Genomic DNA, 13855 nt, shown 5'->3' on the forward strand with positions numbered 1-13855 from the left:
CTGACTTCCCCCATGTCCCAGCTAGTGAATGGTGTGTGGGTGAGGGGGGGGGGGGGGAGGATGGTGAAGTCTGAGACAGCTCCCTCCCTGCATTACTAGTGAGAGGCTGGCTTCACAGACAGGGGGGAGCTGCCTGACCCTCACTCCTGACTTCCCCCATGTCCCAGCTAGTGAATGGTGTGTGGGTGAGGGGGGGGGGAGGATGGTGAAGTCTGAGACAGCTCCCTCCCTGCATTACTAGTGAGAGGCTGGCTTCACAGACAGGGGGGAGCTGCCTGACCCTCACTCCTGACTTCCCCCATGTCCCAGCTAGTGAATGGTGTGTGGGTGAGGGGGGGGGGAGGATGGTGAAGTCTGAGACAGCTCCCTCCCTGCATTACTAGTGAGAGGCTGGCTTCACAGACAGGGGGGAGCTGCCTGACCCTCACTCCTGACTTCCCCCATGTCCCAGCTAGTGAATGGTGTGTGGGTGAGGGGGGGGGGAGGATGGTGAAGTCTGAGACAGCTCCCTCCCTGCATTACTAGTGAGAGGCTGGCTTCACAGACAGGGGGCAGCTGCCTGACCCTCACTCCTGACTTCCCCCATGTCCCAGCTAGTGAATGGTGTGTGGGTGAGGGGGGGGGGGGGAGGATGGTGAAGTCTGAGACAGCTCCCTCCCTGCATTACTAGTGAGAGGCTGGCTTCACAGACAGGGGGGAGCTGCCTGTCCCTCACTCCTGACTTCCCCCATGTCCCAGCTAGTGAATGGTGTGTGGGTGAGGGGGGGGGTGGATGGTGAAGTCTGAGACAGCTCCCTCCCTGCATTACTAGTGAGAGGCTGGCTTCACAGACAGGGGGGAGCTGCCTGACCCTCACTCCTGACTTCCCCCATGTCCCAGCTAGTGAATGGTGTGTGGGTGAGGGGGGGGGGGAGGATGGTGAAGTCTGAGACAGCTCCCTCCCTGCATTACTAGTGAGAGGCTGGCTTCACAGACAGGGGGGAGCTGCCTGACCCTCACTCCTGACTTCCCCCATGTCCCAGCTAGGGAATGGTGTGTGGGTGAGGGGGGGGGGGGAGGATGGTGAAGTCTGAGACAGCTCCCTCCCTGCATTACTAGTGAGAGGCTGGCTTCACAGACAGGGGGGAGCTGCCTGTCCCTCACTCCTGACTTCCCCCATGTCCCAGCTAGTGAATGGTGTGTGGGTGAGGGGGGTGGGGGGGGTGGATGGTGAAGTCTGAGACAGCTCCCTCCCTGCATTACTAGTGAGAGGCTGGCTTCACAGACAGGGGGGAGCTGCCTGACCCTCACTCCTGACTTCCCCCATGTCCCAGCTAGTGAATGGTGTGTGGGTAAGGGGGGGGGGGGGGAGGATGGTGAAGTCTGAGACAGCTCCCTCCCTGCATTACTAGTGAGAGGCTGGCTTCACAGACAGGGGGGAGCTGCCTGACCCTCACTCCTCCGGGGTATTGTGATCTTCCTGCACACAGTGCCTTATCCCTGATACCAGGGGTGTTGTGATCTTCCTGCATGCAGTGCCCTATCCCTATTAATACCAGGAGTGTTGTGATCTTCCTGCACGCAGTGCCCTATCCCTGATATCGGGATGTGTGCAAGAAGATCACAACACCCCCGGTATCAGGAATAGGGCACTGTGTGCAGGAAGATCACAACACCCCCAGTATCAGGAATAGGGCACTGTGTGCAGGAAGATCACAACACCCCTGGTATTAATAGGGATAGGGCACTGTGTGCAGGAAGATCACAATACCCCTGGTATCAGGGTTAGGGCACAAGTTCTAGTCACATTGACTGATCACATTACTTGTTTTGTCAAGCTACCAACTGTTTCCATTTCCCATCCCCCATATACTGTCAGTAGGAAACTTGGTAACATGAATAAATAAGAGGGCAGCCAATAGGAATACATATTCATTCCTAAACTGACCTTAACTGACCTGAAAAGTGTCAAATTGTATCATTTTCAGTTAGTGCGCACTAACTCCCAGTTAGTGCGCACTAACTCGAGTTAGTGCGCACTAATCGGAAAAAACGATTTTTAACGATTTTTTAACTAAAAAATCGTGCCTAAGACGATTTTCTTGCCCTGCCACACGATTTCTATCGTTAAGACGATATGGAAAACGATTCACATCCCTACTTTACAGTATCAAAATGAAAATATAATTTTATATTCAAAACATGCCTAATATGTGTCTCATTATAATTGTTTTATAGCATTTGGAAACAGACAGATATTCCTGCCTCTCTTCACTTTTTTGGTATGTATACAAAACTGCTATTTAATTTAACTATTAAAAGACAAAAATGTATAATTATTTTCATTGGTGTTCATCTTTGTTAATTTTCCTTATTTAACTTATTTTCATTTAATATATAATAGAATAATAACTCAACTTTTTCTGTAATTACAAATACAAAATGACATACAGCAATAACAAAAATTTACAAATACAGTAAAAAAAAAAACAATGGGACGGATTTTAAAACATACGTGCGTGGCCTACATTTGCATGCACTACTCGGCGCGCGCACATGTACTCCCAATTTTATAACATGCGCACGCATGTTATAAAATCCGGGGTCGGCATGTGCAAGGGGGTGCACAATTGTGCACCTTGCGTGCACCAAGCCCTATCTGAGCCTCGCTGCCTTCCCCCATTCCCTACCGCCCATCCCACCTTCCCTTCCCTTCCTGTACCTCCCCCGCCCTTTCCCCCCTATCTTTGATGCTTTCTTTTTTTTGTTTTAAAACTTACTTCAGCCCTGGGGTTGAAGTAAGTTGCGTGCACCAGCCGACTGCCAGCGTGCAATCCTCAGCCCAGCAGCCATGCAGAGGCCTCTGGACATGCCCCTGCCCCCAGACTGCCCCGCCCCACCCCGGACCGCCCCTTTTGTAAAGCCCCATGACTTACAAGCATCCCGGGGCTTTACACATGTCGCCGGGGCTTTACGCATGTCGCTGGGGCTTTACGCGTGTCACCAGGCCTCTGGATTTACGCGCGTAACCTTTTGAAAATCCAGCCCAATATATCTACATTTCTATAACCCTACTGACATTTTTTATATAATCAGTACATCCATATCCACTGTCCAAAGACAACACTACCCTAACCTCATTTAACACACACCCCCCTCCAGCATAGGTACCCTATTTCATCCAAAACCATATTCCTACCTCATTTATTACACATCCTAGAATTAGCGGCTTATAAGTAGGGATGTACATACAAAATATTTTAAGTTTGGTTTGCTCATTTGGATCATAATGTTTTTGGTTCATTCTTTTAGTTCAGGTAATTTGCTTTTGGAAATGAATTTTATCCACATAAATCACACCTGCATCAACCCCAGTTTTCAAAACAGCCTAAAGTACACCATTTGCACCTTTAAGTGTGCCCACGAAAGAGATGTATGCTAGTATTTTATAAACTGTGTGGTGGGAGCCATTTATAACATACAACTTATTTCTGCCCCAAAAGTATGTCCATCTATATGTAATTCAGGAGCACACATTTTTCCTCTACACATTTTATATATACACATAATAATTGCAACAATTCACATAGTAACCCACAAATGAGGTGGCAGATATTTTATAGAATAAGCATATACTCCACTTCTGGAAAGTTCTACTTGCGTGCATACTTGGAATCAGAAGTTCGGCAAGTCCTCCTTCAGTCCATCGAGAGCCTCCAGCACTTCACCCTGAACCCCCACCCATTTACCCAGACCTCCCATCCCAAAAATTACAGGCAAAAGACAAGTCTGATTTCAATTGTGCAAGTCAATTAACAGGTGTAAAAGCTTATGGACAAGTGCAGTAGTGAATGTGCTTATTTTGCTTACAACAAAGCAACTTATGCACATATTTCTGGAATGCCCCTAAACCACCCCTTTTCTTCCTCCACTTACCTACACATAACACTGCAAGCACACACACATATTCTCAAGGTTTCTGAAATAGCATAGAGATGCCTGCATGCTACTTAGGTGCATATATGCTAATTTTTCCCATGCAATCCGTGTGTAAATCTTTGATAATTACCTTCATAAACTCTAAGTTTGTGTGAGTAAAGTATTTGCATGCATTAACTATGAAAACAAATGCACATCCCTACTTACAAAATTATGTACTTTTCTATTTGTTTATTTATTTATTTATTTATTGATGTAAATTTCTTATTGCCCATGCCCTCCAACGTTCAGGGCAGGTTACATTAAAACATCCCTAAAAAAAAAAGAATAACATATCAAACCATAGAACAAGGTACTAGTACATCAAAAACAAACAATTCTGCAATACTGGTGCTTACTTAAAATTTGCAGGACTGTATTTTAGAGCTGTTGTCCATTTACAGATGGAAATGTTGTGCTGAATAAAAATATTTTCAAAGCCTTTTTTAAAATTCTTTCAAGTCAACTATGCTGCGGAACTGTGTAGGGAATACATTCCAAAGGGCGGGGCCATACATAGAGAATGCTCGTTTGCGCGTGGGGCGTAATTGTGCCCCATCTAAAGGATGTTGACTAGAAAGGCAAAGTGATCTTCTGGGAGTGTAGTGTCATAAATTAGTGCTGATCCATGCTGAATTGACATTGTTTGAGAGATTGTGAATTAGAACAGCTAATTTGTATTATACTCTCCAATGAATGGGAAGCCAATACAGTGATTGTAAAATTGGGGATATGTGATCATGAATGCTTTTACCAGTCAGAAGGCAGGCTGCAGCATTTTGAACAATTTGTAATGGTCTGATTATGTTATATGGGAAGTCCAGTGTAGAAGAATCACATTAGTCAAGTGAAGAAAAAACTAATGATTAAAGAACTGTTCTAAAATCAGCAGGGTCAAGGAGTGGTTTGAGATGATATAGCAATTTGAGTTTCGCAAAACATGATTGTACAGTGGTTCTCACTTGTATTTGCAAAGATATGGAAAGAATAATTAATACTAGGGCTATACCGAAAAAATTTTGTTTAGTTTTTTGTTTCATTTTTGGAGGGGATTTCCCCTACAAATGTGGTTTCATTTAATGTTTATTTCATTTAAAAAATCAAAATAAACTTAAAAAAAAACCAAACAGGAAAATAAAAGGAAAATGGGTCTCCCAAAGTCTCCTGTCCCCACCACCCATCCCTTCCACCAAAAAAATGCCAGGGCCAGGATCCTCACTGGCCCCTACTTACCCAGTCTGGGGTGGATCTGATGTAGAGACCATGGCCCAGACTGAAACGTCGGCCTTGCATAGGCCTAGGAAATTGTATGTCACCTCAAACTTGGCCTAGGCACTTTCAAGGCTCAGGCTTGGAGGTTTGGTCCCGACACTATGGCATAGTCTGGGGGCCAGGTCCCAATACTTGGGCCTCAGCCTAGACCAGGGCCTGGGCCCAGACTTGATGCTGGAGGCCCGATATGGAGGCTAGAAACTGATGCCTGGGCCCCAGGCTCAAGCCAAGGCCCAACCCCGCTTCATCTTCTTTCTTCTTTCTTCAAATAATGCTATTCACTGGGAACGAGCTGGAGTAAATTAACTCTGAAACATCCTACTCTACCAAGTATGCCATTTTGGTGTATGGCAATGGACAGTGTCCTTTGAAGAAAGAAGAAAGAAGATGAGGAGAACCTACAAGGCCTGGGCCTGACCCTGGACTAAGGCCCCAGCATCAGACCTGGGCTTGGAACCAGGCATTGGAACCCAGACTCCAGTGTCAGTTCTTCACCAGGGTCCTTGCCTAGGCCAAGGGCCAAGCTTTGGGATATGGCCTCTGGTATGGGCCCTGCCCAGGCTGAGGCTCAGACAATGGGATCTGGTGTCTGAACTGGGTCCCAGCATCAGGTATGGGTCCAGGCCCTGACACAGGCCCTGGCCCAAGTGTCACGATCTGGCCTCTGGCTGGGTCCCAGCATCAGTACTGGTCTTGGTCCAAGGCCCCTGTGCCTGAACCCGGTCTCCATGCTGGGCCCCAGGTCATGCCATGGCCTTGTTGCACCTTCAGATACCTGATGGAACATGTAAATGAATGCTGGGAATTTTTCTGGCCTTAGCAAAATTTTTGGGACCTGGGGCTTGGCAGAGGTCCTGGTGTCAGGCCCAAGGCTAGGCCGGGACCCTGGTATTGGGCCACAGCCTATGCCTAAGCGAGGTACCAGTCTTATCTTACTCCAAGATGAGTCCATGGCCTTGGGCCAAAGCCTAGACCCAATGAATGACTTTTTTTAAAATTGATTTTCAAAACAAAATGAGATTCTGACAAAATTAATAGATCTAGAATGGTTTCACATGCAAGTAATTGAGGAAATTGGTCTACATGCAAATTAAACTCACCAAGTAGTAAACGTTTTGAGTTCATAGCAATAGAAGAAAGCAATTCAATCAGAGGAGAATGGTTGTGGTCATCAGACCAGGGGAAAATTAATCAGACATACAGCATAATGAATTTCTTTAATGCAAGAACAATCACCTTGTAAGGAGGAGGGATTGTAGTAGGAACTCATTTAAACTTTTTTTTGTATATAATCAGTAAATCACTACTCCTTTGTTGTGTAATGCTTTGGCTGGCCACAGGATGCCCCATGAACGGCCTCACTTACACCCAATGCTACTGACTTCAGTGCCAGAAAAAATAGTGGAAAGTGTTATAAACATCAAAATCACAGAACATCTAGAAAGACATGGTTTAATGGAACAAAGTCAGCATGGCTTACCAAGGGCAAGTCTTGCCTCACAAATCTGCTTCACTTTTTTGAAGGAGTTAATAAACACATGGATAAAGGTGAACCGGTAGATGTAGTATACTTGGATTTTCAGAAGGCGTTTGACAAAGTTCCTCATGAGAGGCTTCTAGGAAAAGTAAAAAGGCATGGAATAGGTGGCGATGTCCTTTCATGGATTGCAAACTGGCTAAAAGACAGGAAACAGAGAGTAGGATTAAATGGACAATTTTCTCAGTGGAAGGGAGTGGACAGTGGAGTGCCTCAGGGATCTGTATTGGGACCCTTACTTTTCAATATATTTATAAATGATCTGGAAAGAAATATGACGAGTGAGATAATCAAATTAGCAGATGACACAAAATTGTTCAGAGTAGTTAAATCACAAGCAGATTGTGATAAATTGCAGGAAGACCTTGTGAGACTGGAAAATTGGGCATCCAAATGGCAGATGAAATTTAATGTGGATAAGTGCAAGCTGATGCATATAAGTAAAAATAATCCATGCTATAATTAGACAATGTTGGGTTCCATATTAGGTGCTACAACCCAAGAAAGAGATCAAGGAGTCATAGAGGATAACACATTGAAATCGTCGGTTCAGTGTGCTGCGGCAGTCAAAAAAGCAAACAGAGTGTTGGGAATTCTTAGGAAGCGAATGGTGAATAAAACAGAAAGTGTCATAATGCCTCTGTATCGATCCATGGTGAGACCGCACCTTGAATACTGTGTACAATTCTGGTCGCCGCATCTCAAAAAAGATATAATTGCGATGGAGAAGGTACAGAGAAGGGCTACCAAAATGATAAGGGGAATGGAACAGCTCCCCTATGAGGAAAGACTAAAGAGGTTAGGACTTTTCAGCTTGGAGAAGAGACGGCTGAGGGGGGATATGATAGAGATGTTTAAAATTATGAGAGGTCTAGAACGGGTAGATGTGAATCGGTTATTTACTCTTTCGGATAGTAGAAAGACTAGGGGGCACTCCATGAAGTTAACTTGGGGCACATTTAAATCTAATAGGAGAAAGTTCTTTTTTACTCAACGCACAATTAAACTCTGGAATTGTTGCCAGAGGATGTGGTTAGTGCAGTTAGTATAGCGGTGTTTAAAAAAGGATTGGATAAGTTCTTGGAGGAGAAGTCCATTACCTGCTATTTTCACTTAGGGGCGGATTTTCAGAGCCCTGCTCGCCTAAATCCGCCCAAAACCGGGCGGATTTAGGCGAGCAGGGCCCTGCGCCGGTAAGCCTATTTTACATAGGCCTACCGGCGCGCGCAGAGCCCCGGGACTCGCGTAAGTCCCGGGGTTCTCTGAGGGGGGCGTGTCGGGGGCGTGTCGGGGGGCGGGCCCGGTCGTCACGGCGTTTCGGGGGCGTGTCGGCAGCGTTTTGGGGGCGGGTACGGGGGCGTGGCGACGGCCCGGGGCGGTCCAGGGGCATGGCCGCGCCCTCCGTACCCGCCCCCAGGTCGCTGCCCGGCGCGCAGGAGGCCCGCTCGCGCGCGGGGATTTACGCCTCCCTCCGGGAGGCGTAAATCCCCGGAGAAAGGTAAGGGGGAGGTGTAGACAGGGCCGGGCGGGTGGGTTAGGTAGAGGAAGGGAGGGGAAGGTGAGGGGAGGGCGTTAGAGGATTCCCTCCAAGGCCGCTCCAATTTCGGAGCGGCCTTGGAGGGAACGGGGGTAGGCTGCGCGGCTCGGCGCGCGCCGGCTATACAAAATCCATAGCCTTGCACGCGCCGATCCAGGTTTTAGCAGATACGCGCGGCTCCGCGCGTATCTACTAAAATCCAGCGTACTTTTGTTTGCGCCTGGAGCGCAAACAAAAGTAGGCTATTCGCGCTCCTTTTAAAATCCGCCCCTTAGAGAATAGCCACTGCCATTAGCAATGGTAACATGGACTAGACTGAAATTTTGGGAAACATTCGTTTTTGGGTTAGTGTGGACTAATGGGAGTTAGTCCCCCTGAATTTCAAAGGCCCGAACCATGGGAAATATGCTATTTCCAGTGGCGGGCCGAAAACGAGGCCTGAACCCTCCTCGGCAGCCCTTCTGCTCTATTTCAGGTACCTATCTTGGGATACCGTGTACTCGCGCCTCGAGGGCCTGCTCTCCCTAATCTGAACAATTTCTGCCTGCCAGGACCTTCAACAATACAGCTTTCTGCTTCAGTGAGTACTAACCCTTTCAGTCTGTCTCACCTTCAGCTTCAGTGCTCTGTGTCTACATCCAGGACCTGTCCCTGATACACCACACTGCCTATCATGTACTTGAGTTTGAGACTGGTCTCCTCTACTGAGGATCCCTGGACTACTTCTGCTGGGTTACCTTCACTGCTGCCCGCTCCCCGGGCAGTACCATCGAGCTGTACAATAAATACAACTTCTCTGTGTCTGTGTGTAAGGGGTCTAGCCTAGTACTGCGGTTCTCACGGGGCTCCTCCACATGGGAGTGGCCATCACCACAGTAGCCAAGAATCCACTCTAACACCTCATAACCATAACAAGTTACTGGAGGAAAAAACAAGGGATAAATTGAGGGAGATAGAGGATTGAAAACTACGCTGAAATACTGCAGAAGGGAAGAAATTTGAGAAATGAGGGTGTGATGGGACGTTAGAGGAGAAAGAGGAGGAGGGACTAATTGAGAAAGGATATCATGAAAGAGATTAGGATAAAAGGAAAAAAGTGAAGGAATAAAAAGAAGACAATACAGTTTTAAAATACAATGAAATAAAACATAAAATGGTAGATATTAAAAGCTAAATGGATATGTAAGTTAGCTGGATAAGATTTATCTGGTTAACCTACAGTAAATTGGATTCAGAGCACAGTTATGCTGCTGAATATCCCCATATTTGTTGCTACTTAGCTGGGGAAGTATCATCCTGCTAAGTTAAACCTGCTTTATGGCAGCTCTTATTTACCTGTTTAACATAAACAGATAAGTCTGAATACTGGCATTTATCTGGATAAGTTAGCCGGATAAGTAGCACAACCCTGATCTGGCCATTCTCCACCCCTGAGTTATCCAGCTATCTACTTAGCTGGATAAGTAACTTATAAGTAATTTATAAGTAACTTATCTGGCTAAGTGGAGGTCACTGAACGTAACTGGATATTCATCACATGCCAATTAGATAAGTTCTACTTAGCTAATTAAGTTACTTTTGAATATTGGGCTCTAAAAGTTTGTTAACAAAATTGTCTTTTCTGAATATTAGTCTAGAATTATATACTATCTCACACATGCTTCAGAAATGATATAATCTCAATAAATGTGCCATGCTGATTACTGGTCATAACAATGTTATTGTTTTCGGAAAAAGAAGATATTTCTAACTACAGTGAAGACCATATTCATCATCGCTTAGCTGGATGTTCCAATTGTTCTGGCTAAGTGGTGCTTTTTAAATATTCAACCATGGTCAACAACTACCACTTAGCAGGATCAATACTTATCCAGCTAAGTATTTATCCAGCTAAGTTGTGGGAGAATGAGTTTAATGGGGAAGAACTGAGTTAGCAGGATAAGCTATCTGGATAACCCATAGATATTTATGAAGTAAGTCAGATAAATAATTTATCCAGCTAACTTTAAAATAGCTGGATATGTTCAGCAGTACAATTGCGCCAATGAACATGGATCTCAGAATCTTTAGGGTGTAAGGCAGGAAGGTTTTCTATTCAACAGAACAGCTCATTGAACCACAAATTTCATGGAAAGAAGCTTTTAAAATTTGCTGACTGGGCAGTTCAAATAGAGAGAAAGCAAACCGGGTCGCATTGGCACAAGGAACAAAAGTGGCATTCCCAAGATCATCTGGAGAGTCAATAAGGAGCTTTGAACTTATTGAACTAAATCATAGTTTAATGCTTCACCCAATCAGCCATTTCTGTTCCCTGGACCTTCTATTTCTCTGTTTATTCGATCTGAAATAATTTACAAATCCTTAGTGCAAACAGTGCTGGTTCCTAGGGATGTGAATCATGTCCTCGATCGTCTTAACGATCGATTTCGGCTGGGAGGGGGAGGGAATCGTATTGTTGCCGTTTGGGGGGGTAAAATATCGTGAAAAATCGTTAAAAATCGTGAAAAATCGAAAAATCGAAAAATCGAAAAACCGGCACATTAAAACCCCCTAAAACCCACCCACCCGAACCCCCCCCAAATAACTTAAATAACCTGCGGGTCCAGCGGCGGTCCGGAACGGCAGCGGTCCGGAACGGGCTCCTGCTCTGAATCTTGTCGTCTTCAGCCGGCGCCATTTTCCAAAATGGCGCCGAAAAATGGCGGCGGCCATAGACGAAAAAGATTGGACGGCAGGAGGTCCTTCCGGACCCCCGCTGGACTTTTGGCAAGTCTCGTGGGGGTCAGGAGGCCCCCCACAAGCTGGCCAAAAGTTCCTGGAGGTCCAGCGGGGGGTCAGGGAGCGATTTCCCGCCGCGAATCGTTTTCGTACGGAAAATGGTGCCGGCAGGAGATCGACTGCAGGAGGTCGTTCAGCTAGGCGCCGGAACCCTCGCTGAACGACCTCCTGCAGTCGATCTCCTGCCGGCGCCATTTTCCGTACGGAAACGATTTGCGGCGGGAAATCGCTCCCTGACCCCCGCTGGACCTCCAGGAACTTTTGGCCAGCTTGTGGGGGGCCTCCTGACCCCCACGAGACTTGCCAAAAGTCCAGCGGGGGTCCGGAAGGACCTCCTGCCGTCCAATCTTTTTCGTCTATGGCCGCCGCCATTTTTCGGCGCCATTTTGGAAAATGGCGCCGGCTGAAGACGACAAGATTCAGAGCAGGAGCCCGTTCCGGACCGCTGCCGTTCCAGACTGCCGCTGGACCCGCAGGTTATTTAAGTTATTTGGGGGGGGGGGTTCGGGAGGGTGGGGGATTTAATTTAAAGGGTCGGGGGTGGGTTTTAGGGGGTTTTAGTGTGCCGGCTCACGATTCTAACGATTTATAACGATAAATCGTTAGAATCTGTATTGTATTGTGTTCCATAACGGTTTAAGACGATATTAAAATTATCGGACGATAATTTTAATCGTCCTAAAACGATTCACATCCCTACTGGTTCCATTCTCCAAAGATTCATAAATTACCTCAGATAGCACAAACAGGATACAGGTGCTCTCAGCCAAGGATGAGCTTGCATAAACTCTGTAATTCAAGTTGTAAATGAACTAATCTCCACTGCTATACCTAAAAGAAAACTCAGACATGTGAATGAGTTTCTTGCTATAACACATTTGTAGATGTGTCTGTCTTCATGGATGATGCTTTAGAGGTAATTCAAGGAATGCATAAAAATTTGAGGCAGAATCTGTGAAGTGTGTGTTATACCATTAGGATGATGAAGCATAGGCTATTGTCATTGTGACTTTAATGCTCTGTAGCTGAAGGTTAATCTATGTAGTCATTTAAACAGAACATTTAAATCTAGCAATAAAAACATAGCTTCCTTAAAGAATACTTTAAGAAAAGTATACAATGTATTAGAAATATTGAGGCTCAAGAATCAAATTAACTTTATACTGATTCTCAGATTTTCCTTTTCTGGCAGTGTGATATGCCTTCTTTCTTCGATGGAAATATGATCTACTTTTCCTGTAAACTGCGGAATGAAAACATACTGATAGTCTATAATTAAATGCAAATGTTAAGTCTGTTTCTTCAGCCATTGCACTATAGTAGGGATATGCATTTATTTTCAGTAGATTATGCACACAAAAATTTTATGGACATAAAATTTTATTCATGCATCTAAGTAAAAATTATGCACAAAACATTTAATTCTATGCATGCAAAATGACATTTATGAGCATAAACTACTGAAACAAATGAAGAAAACTGAAAAAGTATCAAAAAAGGCTGAAAGGAATGAACCATCATTTTTTTGTGTGCACATCCCTACACTATGGTCATTCCACAAAGCTTAATATAGAGTTAAATGTTTTTTTTATTTATTTCATATTCCTGTTTTGGCACTTCAAAGTCGATTACATTCAGGTGCTGTAGGTATTTCCATATTCCCAGAAGGCTTACAATCTAAGGGGTGAATTTTAAAAGCCCCGCACACACCAAAACAGGGAGATATGTGAGTATGTTCGCCGACGCACACTGAGAAGATTTTAAAAGCTGCCCATGTACGCACATATCTCCCAGTATGCACACAAGTGAGAAAGCCCAAAAAAGGGGCAGAGTGTGGGCATGGTCTGGGCAGGGCAAGGGCGGGACATGGACATTCCAGGACTTTAACATGGAATATGTGCGTAAGTATTTATGTGCACAAGCATGTGCTAGGGTCCCCTGCCATGTAACTTTACTTTTACTATGGATGGAATGTAAGTAATAAAATATAAAATTCTAGGCTAGTCAGTGAAGTTTTAAGGGTCAGGGCTAACAGGGGGAAAGATAGACTATTAAACTAGGGGGGTTGGGAAGCCCTATACCTTAATTGGGCTAACTAGGAACGAACTGTGGGAACGTCTTATGATGTTAGCGCACATCCCTCATAAAATGCCCCCATTTATGTGTTATAGACAGCATTTGTGCATACATGCATGTGTCCATATAAAATTGTGCGCACATGTTCATGCATATATCCTATTTTATACCATATGCATATATATGTATGTATGTTATAAAATGGCTGCATTGGTGTGAGCCGGCATACAAACATACATGTGTGCCATGCGGCTTTTCAAAGTTCTTTCCCAGGAGGTAATTTTCAAAGGAGTTATGCACGATATGTAAGATACTATTGCAGCAATTTCAAAAGCCATTTACCTGAATAATGTACACTTATGTAAGTAAATCCTATGGACAATTCGATGGCACACATTGTAACAATTTTCAAAATCCCACTTATTCAATAATACTTTATTCAAGTTTGCTTTTGATTGATTAATATGTAATGAATCAGTTTGGGATTAGATTTTATCGGGCAGATTTTAAATGCCCTGCTCGCGTAAATCCACCCGGATTTACGTGAGCAGGGCCCTCGCGCACCGGCGCACCTATTTTGCATAGGCCGTCGGCGCAGAGCCCCGGGACGCGCGTAAGTCCCGGGGTTTTTTTAAGAGGGCGTGTCGGGGGCGTGGCCAAATGACACGGCATTTCGGGGGCGGGATGCGGCGTTTCGG

General features: G+C 45.2%; 1 protein-coding gene across 1 annotated transcript in view; it reads left to right on the top strand.

Moving 5' to 3' along the window:
• The window catches only part of TECRL (trans-2,3-enoyl-CoA reductase like), a 423008-nt gene that overhangs the window by 229348 nt on the left and 179805 nt on the right, over positions 1-13855 (top strand). The window contains exon 8 of the mRNA XM_029600902.1: positions 2218-2261. Within this exon, the coding sequence (XP_029456762.1) occupies positions 2218-2261 (44 nt within the window). The remainder of the gene's footprint in view (positions 1-2217; positions 2262-13855) is intronic.

Source organism: Rhinatrema bivittatum, chromosome 1, assembly GCF_901001135.1.
Source record: "Rhinatrema bivittatum chromosome 1, aRhiBiv1.1, whole genome shotgun sequence".
Taxonomy (NCBI): domain Eukaryota; kingdom Metazoa; phylum Chordata; class Amphibia; order Gymnophiona; family Rhinatrematidae; genus Rhinatrema; species Rhinatrema bivittatum.